The following is a 13686-nucleotide window of genomic DNA, read 5'->3' as shown; positions in this document are numbered from 1 at the left end:
GAGAGTAAGGGTGAGTGCGTTGTCAAGAGTGGTGGTGAGAGTAGTGAGAGTGGCACGGAGCGTGAGTTGGTTGTGACAGGTGAGCGAGGATGTACACCTGGAATGGAAGGATGCACACCTGGAATGGTAGAGCGTGTGTGGGAATGCACACTTGAGTTGGTCGTGAGGCACGTGGTTGGGTGTGCGGGTGAGAGCACACCTGTGATTGTCACAGAGGAGGTGACCGAGGAGGGGGCGCGAAGAGGTGTGTTGGTGAGGTGTGCGAGCGACGAATGTGTGCCAAGGTGTTCGGTGGTCAGGTGTGTGACCAAGTCGGTGAGCGGAATGAGTGTACCGAGGTGTGTAAGGAAAGGTACGAGGAGCATGGGAACAGCTGGAGGTAGTAGCAAGAAAGGGGTAGCGTATGCGTGTAAGCATGCAGGTGAGGCATCGACGGTAACCGGGTTAGCGGTTAGAGCGACTTTTAGCCGAATCGGGCCCTCGGTGCGTGCCGGGCTTCGCGTGCCGCGAGAACCAGCGGGGATCCGAGCCACGGCGGGTTCGAAAGGGCCGACGTACGCGATCCACGCTGTGCCTCGCTTGGAACGGCCGCGTCCGGGCTCCACTGGGCGGAGCGGGCGGCCCGATGGGAAGGGTCGTCATGGCGACCACTTTTTATTGAGACGTTCCGGCAGGTCGAGATCGGGCAATTGGATGGCTCCGCGCCGAGGTGGTGCGTGGGATCTCGGCACGGGTAAGCCCCCGTCCCTGCACCGAGGGCCGGACGCGTCCGGCCGCCGGCGCCAAAGAACCCGCGCTCATTGCTCGGCTGTACGAAGCCGGGCTGTAGACGTGAATTGGCGCACCGAGAGGATCTAATAAGTAGACGGGTGATGAGGATAGTGTTTTGGCCCCGAAATTAAAAAAAAAAAAAAGCAAAATTTGATGATTGGTACGGTGATTGGCAGTTGATTGGCTGAAATTTGGTGTGCCAAATTGATAGTGGGACCTCCCCGATGTGGTGGGATGGGCAGTCCTCCATCCCCCCACAGAAGGGGGGGCAAAGGAGCACTAGTTTATGGGGTTTATGGCAGTGAAAACTAGCCCGGGTGGGTTAGGATATTGTGTGTAGGGCCCTAGAAGATGACATTAGGTGACGTTAAGATTAGTTAGTGACAATGATACCTGTAGTGGGGACGCAGGTAGATTAGTGTGGATGATAATGACGTGGGAGCGCAATAGTTTAAAGGGACGACTGGGAAGCGCAAGTTTCAGAGGGGAGTAGTTAGATGAGATGATGCCGTGTGTTTGAGGATTGAACAGGTGTGATTGCACAGGTGTGCAACTGGACAGGTGTGTGGAGCAATGTATGAGGGAGTAGTGGTGATTGCGTATTGTGCTGACCCAATGGTCCAGGAAGAGGAGGAGGGTGCAGGTGGCACCAGGTATGATTGCACAGGTGTGCAACGACAGGTGAATGGAGGACAGGTGTATGGAATAAATGGTATGGAGTATTGGAATGGATGGTCGTGGAGTGAGTATGGTGGAAATTGTGGAGTGGAGTGGATGGTGCGAAGGTGTGAATGGGGGAAGAGTGGACCCCCATCACGAATACCCGGGGCGGGTAGTGTAAGTGTTAGGTAGAGGGTATAGGTAAATTGTGGTTGGATATTGGCATCTGTGGTGCGGGTGGAAGAATGGTGATTGGATGGGTGCATTAGTGTTGTGGAAATGGCTGGGCATGTAGCCTGTTAGTGTGTGTAGTTGGTTTGGGCACTCCACCACTGTGAGGATGTCGGCCAGGTGAGGCCGCAGGTGGGCTCTGGGAGCCGGTAGTCGTTGTTGTGGATGGGGCCCGAGGATCCGGAGGACGGACCCGGGTAGCCCAGTGCCAGAGGGCACCGAGTGGGGTGACAGAGCCAGGAGGGGCTTTCCCCAGTTAGTTAGGTTAGGGTGAGGAGCTAGGTAAGCTCGGGTGGCAACTGCAGTGGTGGAGGTGTGCAGGTGGGTAGACCTGCTGGGAGAGCTACACGTCGCAGCCCAGAAATTGTGTGAGGGCACCGGGAGATGAATCGGGGGAGTGAGACCCCAAATTGAGAAGCACCACAGTTTGGGCAATGGGAATTGGTTGTTAGAACCCATCGTGTAAGTGGCCAATGGATTGGCAGGGAAAGACCCCGGGTAGTGTAAAGTGTGTTAAAATCATTTAGAGGATAGTTAGGATGAAGGATCTCCTCGCACCATCTGCATCCACTCACCTGAGGTGACAGGTACCACACCATGCCATGTTTTGATTATTTTTTATGATGCAAATGTTTTGGATTGTGAGACGCATCATGACGTGGGTGCTTTAATGGTGCATTGATGCAGAGCAGACTGTCTCCCCCCCCCAGAAAGAACAATCACAGGTCCTGGGTTAGTTTTGTAAATAAAAATAGCGTCATTGTAAATAATGCTTCCCACCGTCAGTGTATAGTTTGAAGACAATTCCGCAATTCGGTTAACTGTGGGCGTAAGTCTGTTAGGCAGGGTGCAATGGAGCAGCGGGACACATTTATTTATGTTTTAAAACTGTCGCACTCAGGGTCAGGTTAAAAGTAGAGGGAACTACACCTACATGTCACACTAAATAAAAGTTGTAGGCCCGGGACGTGCCTAAGAGGAGGAGGGTGCAGTGTTGCGGATATGAGGACTGTATATATTTTTTGATTGTGTGCTTTATTATTATTATTATTGTTTATTCTGCGCCCCCTGCCTCCGGAGCTGTGTAAAGGTCAAAGGGCATCCCATAATTAGTCCACAAGCATACACGTCAGCCAATAATAGAATACCCCTGTTCGATAGTTATATCTTATTCTGTGTTTTAGGGTAAGGCTGTGTCTCCCATTAATTGAAGTACTCCATTGCACCAGTGAAAGAGATAGATTCCCTTCATTCCCATTTCCAAAACCTCCATTCCCCCTTTTCGTCGTTTGGCAATTACCTCCCCTCCAATAACCGCCATTGACCACGAGGCAGGGTCGGAGAATAAAGGCGTGTCTCCACCTCGTCATAGAGGGGAGGAGTGAGCCAGCCCCACTCGACCAACCATGAGCCAGGGGTTTGGCTAGAGAGGGCGGAGGAAGAGCGATCGGGGAGGTTCGCAAAAGGTTGAGGGGCGGGGCCTATATAACCCACAGCACGACGCTCCCCGAGGAGTCGAGCTTTGAAGAAGAAAGAGAGGCGCTGAGAGGAGGGAATGAGCAGGCGTGACCGCAGCTAAAATCCGCAGCGCGACGCTCCCAAAAGAGAAGCTGAGACAAGCTTTGAGAGATGAGCTTTTACCGGCAGACAAAAGGGAGCCCAAGCCGTTGAGAAGAGAGAGGGTCCAAGAAGCAGAGCTGAGTTGTGTGGTTGTGGTGGTCAGTGGTTGCGTTGGTTGCGTTGAGTTGTCGGTGGTGAGGAGTGATTGGACCAAGAGAACATAGAGGACATCCCAGAAAGCACAAAGCCTGTTGTAATCCTGGAAAAGCAGCGGCGGCCACAGCAGCAACAACACCCAACAGCCGCTTGGGGCCTGGACTGCGGTTTTGAGCAGGGCCGCGAAGGAACGGCGGCTGCTAAACGCGCCGATCGTGCTGCACAATACAGCTCCAAGCCATCCTCTCCTTCCAGCCAATTCCTATCATCATTCCCCGTGTGAGTCGTCTTTGTTTGTTCTGTCCTGGGTAGGTAATTAAGTCTGTATAAGCTAGTATTTTCCCTGTGTCTCTAAAAGCTTCTGTATATTATTTTCTTATCTTTCCTTCTCCTTGGTTATTTTGAGCCTGTAAATAGTAAATAAATTTAGTAGTATTTTCAACCCTTTTCTCGTCTTCTTATTCCTTTTCTTCACATCCGTCGTCTTTGTCTTTTCCCTGATTGAATAGCTGTGGCGCGATACGGCCAACGTCTGGGTGAATCGGGTGAGTCGGGGAACAACTGTTCGGTCGCGGAGCCTTCGCTCGGCAAACAACATCCTTAACCGCGTACCGTAACAATATATATATATATATATATATACACATACATACATACATACATACATATGATCCACCACGTGGAAACCCGGGTTGCCCCGTGATTTTAAAATCATTTTACATAATTAATTAATCTATTTTAGGGGGAGTGTAACCCGGATTCGCGTGATAGGAAAATCCTTTGTGTGTATATATATATATACACCCAAAACGAAGACTTCAAAGACCATGAAAGGCCAAAAGACCCCGGAGACATTAAAGACCCTTAAGACCACTTTAACCTCTAAGACCCTTTCAATACTTCAGACAGCTTTAGATTCCTTCACCCTTCCAACCTTTTGTACCCTTTAAAGTTTAAACCAATACACCCCTTAAGTCTCTTTTGATGCCATGGACCTTAACACCATTTAGACCCCTTGCACCCTTCAGACCGATTAGACAGCTTGGACCCTTGACTATTTAGAGCTTTACTCCACTTGGACCCTTTTCAATTACAAATAAATAATATCACCAATATTATAAATAAATTTGTACAAAATAAATGTTTGCATTATGATTGGTGTAAGTCATGACAACACAGCAATTCAAGTTTAGTCAGGTCATCATCCTCAGTTAAAGCAAGCCCGTAACTCTATGGCGACATGTGGTGAGGTAAGCGTAGAGAGCCGATCCACGTTGGTTTAAAATAAGTGCAGTTGACGTCACAGAAGTTGCGTACTTACCCTCTCATTCCGTGTACTGCTAAGACAAGGTAATCCCCACTAAACCACCTTTAGAGGCCATTTTTCCCCGCAAGCGGGGGTTGGCCTTTTTCGGGGACCGTGGTTGTTGTTGTTTTTTTGGTCCCCTTTTTGAAGCAATGTTTTACGGCCGGATGCCCTTCCTGACGCCAACCCTTTTTGTCGCCTTTTTACGACAAACAGGGAATTACCAGTGAACTGGTACTCAATTATCAAAAGACAAGGTAATCCCCACTCAACATTTAAAAAAGAAATACATGTGCAGTGTTTCTTTAATTTCATCCTACCTAGATAGGCAGACAGACAACCAAGCACCAGTTCAGGTGTATATCGCTGCCATGTAATTCTTCTGTTCTGAGTCTGTGAGGTCGGTGGTTCAAACCCCATCCGAGTTTGAACCATCATGTGTGGCAGATTAAACGAAACGAGCGACATTGACAAACTGTTGTCATTGACATCCATATCAGGAAAATAGAGTTGAACAAGTCAGGAAAAACTTGAAAAAATAAAATAAATAGAAAACAAGTACAGATACATTCAAAGTCCACCGGCCCCATACTAAATAAATAAATAACATATCCTCCAGCGCACGACATTGCCAGGGTGCCTTCGGTGTCCGGTAATGCCGCCGTGCAGCACATGGAGATGGAATTGGGAGGGAGTGGTGTACAATAATTGATTGATTAATTGCATAAATAAAATAAATAAATAATAACCGTAAAATAATTAATTTCTTAATCAATTGGCTAATAGCATACCTAAACCACCAGTTTTTTTTTTATCTGAATCTGTAACTTTTTGAAAATTAAGTAATAATGAATTAATTGGAAAAAATAAAATAACTAATCGATCAATTGATTAATCAATAAATAATTATTGGTTAATTGATCAATAAATCAAAAACACCCTTTGCAGCCACATCACTTGGTCATTGTCATGTCCAAATATTAGCTAACTAGCTCAAAAGGTGCCTGAGATATTGCCCAGATGAGAAAGAAAGTAAATGTGATTAATAATGAAAATAAATAAATAGTAATTGTAAAATAATTAATTTATTAATCAGTTGTCTAATAGCGTATCTAAACCACAACCGTTTCTTCCGAATCTGTAACATTTTGAAAATTAATGAACTCGGTAATTAATTGAATAATTAAATCATTGATCTATTAATTAAGCCCCTTTCGGTGCCCAGTGATGACGTGATACAATGCATGGAGATGGAATAGGAAAGGAGTGGTGTACAAAACATGAAGGGATGGAAGGAATGCCCCCAAAAAACAACCAAACAAGGTCGGAAGGAATGACAAAGTTGCAATAAAACACCACAATCCTTTTACAGATTGCCATCACATTGCTTGTGGTGTTGTATTGTGGTGTAATTTCTACCTTGTCATTCAATGTCATTTGTTCCGACCTTGTTTGACTGTTTTTTGGGGGATTCTATTCCCATATGTTTTTTAAACATGGTATGTGCTGCTTCCTTGCTTAAAAAGGATAGAGCACGGACAATCCCCATCAGTTGCCATCCATGGGGAGGAGGAAATTCCTCTTGAGGAAATGCCCCACTGAGTACGGTGAGAAAAGCGGCGCCATTGTTGTGACGTCGTTGGTATCCAGAGTATCTCGGAAAGTGATGGGGGAGTGACGACACTTCCCTCAATCCGTGTGTGTGCGTGTGTGTGTGTGCGTGTGTGCGTGTGCGTGCGTGTGTGTGTGTGCGTGCGTGCGTGCGTGTGTGCGTGTGTGCGTGTGTGTGTGTGTGTGTGTGTGTGTGTGTGTGTGTGTGTGTGTGTGTGTGTGTGTGTGTGTGTGTGTGTGTGTGTGTGTGTGTGTGTGTGTGTGTGTGTCAGTCAGCTCTATTACGGGCCTTAACCCATGCATTAAAAAAAAGAAAAATTCCATTGAGAGCCACACTGACTATCACAGGAGAGGAAGTCCACGAGGCATGAGTGGAGATTGCCATGGATACCATAAGAGGAGAGTTTGGTGAGTAGGGCAGGGTGCCAGGCCGTATCGAAGGCACGAGATATGTCAAGGGAGACAGCTCTGATTTCCTGTTTGGCATTGAGGACCTCCATCCATTGTTGAAAAACAGAAGCAGCATGTCCAGAGTAGAGTGGCCTGGTCTGAATATACTCGTACATTGATGATCAGAGATCAAGCCATTGGAGGAGAGGAAGGATTTAATGTCAGAAGCGATGATTGATTCCAGGACCTTGCTGATTTTTGGGAGCAGGCTGATTGGTCTCTAGTTGAAAGGATCTGTTTTTGCACCTTTTTGTGTAAAACGGTAATGTTGGCTGATTTACAAGTAGGAGGCAGATAATCTTGAGCAAATGAGAGCGTGAATAGAACAGAGAGAGGATGTGAAAGAGCAGAGCAGCATTTTAGGACCTGCGGGCTGATGCCGTCTGGTCCAGTTGCAGAATCGGAGCCGAGGTTTGACAGAAACCTCTCTACCTTGTTGGGAGGGAAGGACAAAGAGTCCAGGAGCAGCTGGGTTCGACTGGGTAAGGTGGGTACAAAGAGAGCGGGGTTGGGACACGATTTTGAAGCAAATGCTGAGGGAAAAGCAATCAGCATTTTCACGTGCGGAGTCAGCTGTGTCGCCGTTTGAGGTAAAGGAGGGGATGGAGGGGGGAACAAACACCAGAAACAGAATTGATGAGACGCCACCAGGATTTGGAGGAGGGAGACAGGTTTGAGAGTTCAGTGTTGAGATTAGAAAGATATTGTTTCCTGGCTCTCCTGAGGGTAGACACACACTTGTTCCAAGCTCTGTGAAAGGAACTGAGATTGCCTTCAGTTGGATTAGTCTTCCAGGAGGCGAAGGCAAGTTGTTTCAGGGCAACCACCTTACCACAAGATTCTGTGTACCATGGACGGGAGGAAGGGTATGACAACTGAAGACAAGATGGGATAAATCTGTGCATGAGAGAGAGAGAGCAATTTACTTTGGAAGAATTCCCAGAATGAGCTGATGTAAGAGGCAGTAGAGATGGGAGACCAGTCCAGATGATTGATGGCTGCTTGAAGACTCTGCCTGAGTCTGAAATCGCCTGAGTGAAATGCCCGACTGGTCGACGCTGAGGAGGCTCTTTGAGGACAGCCAGAGAGATGTCCACTTTAACAAGCAAATGATTAGATGAACTGATTGGAGCAGATGAGGAACAGCAGGCATTTGCAGGGAAGTTTGTCATAACCGGGTCTAGAAGAGAAGATGCTCCGTTGATTGAGATCCGGGTCGGGAAATTGACAGACTGTGTCAGTCCCAATGAGTTACAGAAGTTCTTTGCTGAGGTTCTGTGACTGGTGTGAGAGGTACCCACACCCAGCCAGCTGGCATGATGACAGTTGAAATCGCCATAGATGCTGAAGAGAGAGTTATGATGAGTGGATAGAATTTGAAGATTTCATCTTTTGGTAAAGATCCAGATTTTTCCTTTCTTTAAAAATTCTGACCTCAGGACTATGTTCTATGCGACTAAATCGCCAAATAATTTGGTGAAATAGTCCAATTTCCTTTTTCGTTAATAATGCAGCACTCTACATCGTACGTCACATGACCTGTTGTCCTCAAGCACAGTTCCTTCTACTCTATTCCCACAACTTTGTGATGCATGGCTTCTTTCTCTGGTACATGCTCTCATTGATGTTTGATTCATCCAGTGTTATCTGCACCATGTGGTTTAAATTAGGTTGACACAAATATAGATATTCATTTATGCTATTGGCCAAACATCCATCATCACATCCCCTGTGTTCTACAGTTTTACTTGTTATGCACCACTAATTCTAAGCTATGCAATTACACTATGAATTGCACCAAATTGTGAGACATTCATCATTTGTCGGTGACAACCAAGTGGGATTCATTATCTAATGCACAGATGGAGCAAAACCTCTTCAGATTGTCAAAACACAGAGCTAAGATTAGTCAATTGACAGACTGAATCATCTCTGTCTTGTATGAATAATTGTTACTCTAACTAAAGTAATGATTCACAAAATTATTGTTTCCCAGGGCAGCCACTCCACGAAAGTTGAAGCGGTCGTGAGGGTTCTTCTCAAGATTCGTGATAAGAACCCGGATGCTAAGGCTCTAATCTTCTCTAAGGTATGTTGTGGTGTCTCGAGTTTGACTGTTGACCACAGGGAAAAGCCTCAAGTGCATCTTGGGAGGTGGATCCCTTTGGTGTTGTCACTTAACAGAGTGTGTAATGGTAAAGTAAGGCACATGATGTGTTTCTCAAAGTTTGTTTTTTTTGTTACTTTGTCTAATTTCTTAAGCTGTTGGTGATGTACGGTATCAATGTTTTTGCCTTTACCTGCGCCACAGCAATAAGATTTTGCTTCAGCTCAGCAGATCCGGCCTATTGGTGGGATACAAAACGTAAATTGTTCTGTCTGGTGGACGTATGTGCTCTACCGAGTGCGGTTCTAGGTTTTTTTTCCTGTTGTCCTGGCCTTGCAAGCTGGGTGTTAAAGGCAACCATGAGTGATGAGAACATGTTTCGATGATCTTGAACTCCACAGCTCCATAAATTTTCATGTCATATACAGGAATAAAACTTATCAGCCTTAAGCCAGCAATTGAAATGTCATTGGTTGAAGTTCCTTTGCTACCATAGTTTCATTTCCACATAAGTGGGTCTTCTAATCGTGCCACAAAATGGCTTCCTTAGTTCCACTGTCATGGTATCACCATTGTTTTTGTGTTGGTAGGTCTAACCAAATAAACGCGTCTGTGTTTGCTAACATTTTCTCTGTCATACTCATTCACTGCAAGGTCGTCCTGTTGTCTGACTTCCCCCTTTTCTGACAGTGGCAAGGCGTCTTGGACATAATTGCAAAGGCTCTGCAGGACAACGCCATCCAATTTTCCCAGATCACCAGCATAAGGCGCTTTCAGGTGTAGCTTCTGCTCAATTGGGTGAAAATAATTATCTCGTTTGTTGGGGGTTTTTGTGCATGATAGGAATGAGAGAAAATTAATTAATTATTGAATCAAGGTAAAGATGATGATGACAATTGCATGCCCTGTGCAGGACAGCCTCAGAGAGTTCCGCATCAGCCCCACCATTAATGTATTGCTGCTGCCGCTACACACCGGTGCTAATGGTCTCAACCTCATTGAAGCGACACACGTCCTGCTGGTCGAGCCGACGCCCCGCCCAGCGCAGGAATGGCAGGCCATTGGACGTGTGCACAGGATCGGGCAGACGCGGTGAGATAACGAGTACCTCATCTGATCTCATTTCACTTCTGTCTCAATGATTTCCATCTCACCAGGATTAGGTTAGCTGACTGTGCCGAGAGCTGGCTCGGGAAGAGGAAATAGGAAGTAGTAAATGGGCATATGTTGGGATGGAAGATCATATCTGGTGGGAGTATTTTAAGGTCAGTCTTGGGTCCATTGCTGTTGTTGGTTTGTAAGAATGTTGATAAATTGTTTATTAGTTTATCTCTATTTGCATATGAGATCAGACTTGTGGCAAAGGAGAATCGCTCAGAGGAAGAGAAACATGTGTGAGATAGTTTGGATGTTTTTGGGGCAATGTATGAGGAGGTGGCAGGTTTAATATTAATAGAGGTTTGCAGAGCAAGTCCAAGGTGTAATGGAAGTGGTTGAGAAACAGCATTCCATGCACATGTCTACCTGTGTTTGGCCTCACATCTTCCAACTTCCCTCTTCCCTCCCTTTTTATTGTACCTCATGTGTGCCATCTCTACTAATCCTGTGTGTGCATGCCGACGAAGTCGCCGGAAGCATTATGTTTTCATGTTGTCCGTCCTTGCGTCTGTGGTAGGTTTTCGTTACCGCGGTAACTTGAGAATGGCTGAAGGGATCTTCGACAAACTTGGTGCAAGTATGTATAATGAGGTGAAGATGAACTGATTAGATTTTGGGGTCACGAGGTCAAAGGCCAAAGGTCATGTCAGCTAAAAATGTGATAACTTGAGAACAGCTGAATGGATTTAAGTCAAACTTGGTACAAATATTATAATGAAGTAACGATGTTGGCAGAGGCATATCGGGTGACATCGAAGTGTTGTTCTAGTTCTTTCATATATTTTATCGTGTTTTTTTGGATCGACTGGAGAACGTTTTTTGGATCGACTGGAGAACATTTTTTTCTCTCCAAATATTTCACGAACTGGCTCACCAGACCTGATTTGTTTTGCCTGAAAGTGGACAGGAGTTTGTAATTTATCCAGGGTGCTTGAGTGATAGCTTGCTTACTCTTCACATGGTGGGACACTGAAATATTTTATGTCCATCAACTAATGCCAGCTATTGCTATTGTTTTGCCTTTTATAGGTATATTCCTTGCATTTTTATTACCTCCGCCAACAAAGGAGGACAGAGGTTATGTTTTCAGCCCTGTCTACCTGTCTGTGAGCAGGATGTCTCAAAAAGTTATGGACGGAATCGGATGAAACTTAGCGGACAGGTGGTGTATCTGCCAATAATGAATTGATTCGATTTTAGTGTAGAATTAGATCCGGATCCGGATACGAGAATTGTTTCATTTTACAAAAGTCATTCTTCACCATTGAAAGATGTGGCCAAAAACGATATACAGCATGATATTTCAAAAAGTTGGAGATGCATTATGACAAAACTAGGTGGAGGAGTTGGTTAGGTGACAAGAAAAAGCCCATTAGATTTTGGTTCATGTCCGCATCCAGATCTGGCCGATCAGTGGAATACAAAACGTAAACTGTTCAGCCTGTCAGAGGTACAGTGCATTCAGAAAGTATTCAGACCCCTTCACTTTTTTCACATTTTGTCATGTTGCAGCCTTGTCCTGAAATCGTTTAAATTCATTTTTTCCCTCATCAATCTACACTCAATACCCCATAATGACAAAGAGAAAACAGGATTTTAGAAAGTTTTGCAAATTTATTAAAAAGAAAAGTCTGGCCACTCTGCCATAAAGCCCAGATTGGTGGAGTGTTGCAGTGATGGTTGTCCTTCTGGAAGTTTCTCCCATCTCCACACAGGATCTCTGGAGCTCAGCCAGAGTGACCATCGGGTTCTTGGTCACCTTTCTTACCAAGGCCCTTTTCCCCCGATTGCTCAGTTTGCCAGGCGGCCAGCTCTAGGAAGAGTCCTGGTTGTTCCAAACTTCTTCCATTTAAGAATTATGGAGGCCACTGTGCTCTTGGGAACCTTCAATGCAGCAGAAATGTTGTAGGCTTCCCCAGATCTGTGCCTCGACACAATCCTGTCTGAGCTCTGCAGGCAGTTCCTTCGACCTCATGGCTTGGTTTTTGCTCTGATAGCAATGTCAGCTGTGAGGTGTGAGACCTTGTTTCGACATGTGTGTGCCTTTCCAAATCATGTCCAATCAATTGAATTTACCAGAGGTGGACTCCAATCAAGGTGTAGAAACATCTCAAAGATGATCAAGAGAAATGGGAGGCACCTGAGATAAATTTCAAGAGTCATAGCAAAGGGTCTGAATACTTATGTAAATGTGATATTTCAGTTTTTTATTTTGAATAAATTTGCAAAACTTTCTAAAATCATGTTTTCTCTTTGTCATTATGGGGTATTGAGTGTAGATTGATGAGGGAAAAAATGAATTTAAACGATTTCAGCATAAGGCTGCAACATAACAAAATGTGAAGAAAGTGAAGGGGTCTGAATACTTTTGAATGCAATGTATGTTACTGAGTGCTTTTCTGGTTTCTAATTGTTGTGAGGGTTGGTTTCCCATTAAAATTCCCATTTTGAAGTAATTTGCTCGTTTGCAAAGGACGAAGTAAGCCTTAGGTTTCTCTCGTATGTACTATGTGTAAATGTCGTTACCGCTGTGGAAGGACTCTGGATAGGCTTTGAAACAGCCAAAAGGCTTACCTTGTGTAGCCTTCATGGTGGCAGTTATGCAGCCGTCTTTGGCTACAAGAGCATGGGAGGAGTCAATTTGTTTATATAATCCTAGCTACCTGGGGTAATTGATTAGGTGACAGCTGATTGGTTATTCCCTTCATTCACATGTGAGAGATGTGGGTGAGTCTTTGTTATATATATATATGTATGTATATATATATATATATATATATATATATATATATATATATATATATATATATATATATATATATATATATATATACACAGACATATATATATATATATATTAGGGTGCATCAAACGCCCCATGATTTTCAAAAAGTTGTTGTATTTTAATGTCTATTCCCTCAAATGTTACACTTGTTGGTAGAAGTATGTATGCAAAAAATAGATGAAATCAGAGGTGGTCCTGGGTGGCCACCGGCCACTTTTATATATTTAGGGCCATTTAGGGCCACAGCTAAACTACTTTACAAGATAATGTAAAATTAACTACAAGATAATGTAAAATTAACCATTATACCTATATACAAAAGTAAAGTCCTACTTTTACTAAATGCCTAATATCAAACAGTTAAAACAACCTTACATGTCAATGTAAAATTAACCAAAATCGTTCTTCATATTACAAAGTTGTAGTACAGTGTTGTAGTATTGTACTTTCATTGATTAAAAGTTTGAAAATGTATTAAGCACAACGCCAATGTCACTACTCCAACTTTGCTCGTTTCCGCAAATTTGGCCTCGCTTTGCGGTCACATTCAACCACTTGAAGAAGATTTTGGAAGTGGTCTTCTCTTCTTGCAGTTGAGACAAAATCAGTTGCGAGCTTTACTGCTCTCTCCGCAGGGTCATTCACAACATTAAGCCCATCCACAATGGACTTGGCTGCCTTGAAGTGCTCATTGTTCTGCCAAGTGTCAACATCCTCTGTTAGGAAGGTCATATCTAGGTGAAGAAGGTTTACTGTAAACCACGAGTCCTCGTTCACAAGATCAGCCAGGGTTGTCGCTTCTGTAATTTTTGGAAATGACGGTTTGCCATATCCAGAACCGTAGCGGTGTTTTGGAGTGCTTGGCATTTCATCTGGTTGTATGGCCAGTAA

The 13686-nt window shown here is 44.6% G+C and overlaps 1 protein-coding gene across 5 annotated transcripts in view; it reads left to right on the top strand.

Moving 5' to 3' along the window:
- The window catches only part of SHPRH (SNF2 histone linker PHD RING helicase), a 143880-nt gene that overhangs the window by 113712 nt on the left and 16482 nt on the right, over positions 1 to 13686 (top strand). For 4 of the 5 annotated variants that reach the window (XM_068110817.2, XM_068110818.2, XM_068110821.2 and 1 more), the window contains 3 exons: positions 8742 to 8834; positions 9543 to 9629; positions 9766 to 9944. In XM_068110817.2, coding sequence (XP_067966918.2) covers positions 8742 to 8834; positions 9543 to 9629; positions 9766 to 9944 — 359 coding nt within the window. The remainder of the gene's footprint in view (positions 1 to 8741; positions 8835 to 9542; positions 9630 to 9765; positions 9945 to 13686) is intronic. The other variant, XR_010983740.2, reaches the window with a different exon arrangement.

This window comes from Myxine glutinosa, chromosome 3, assembly GCF_964187855.1.
Source record: "Myxine glutinosa chromosome 3, kmMyxGlut1.1, whole genome shotgun sequence".
In the NCBI taxonomy this organism is placed as follows: Eukaryota; Metazoa; Chordata; class Myxini; order Myxiniformes; family Myxinidae; genus Myxine; species Myxine glutinosa.
Note: the sequence above shows the minus strand (reverse complement) of the source record. Positions and strands in the feature narration are given on the sequence as shown.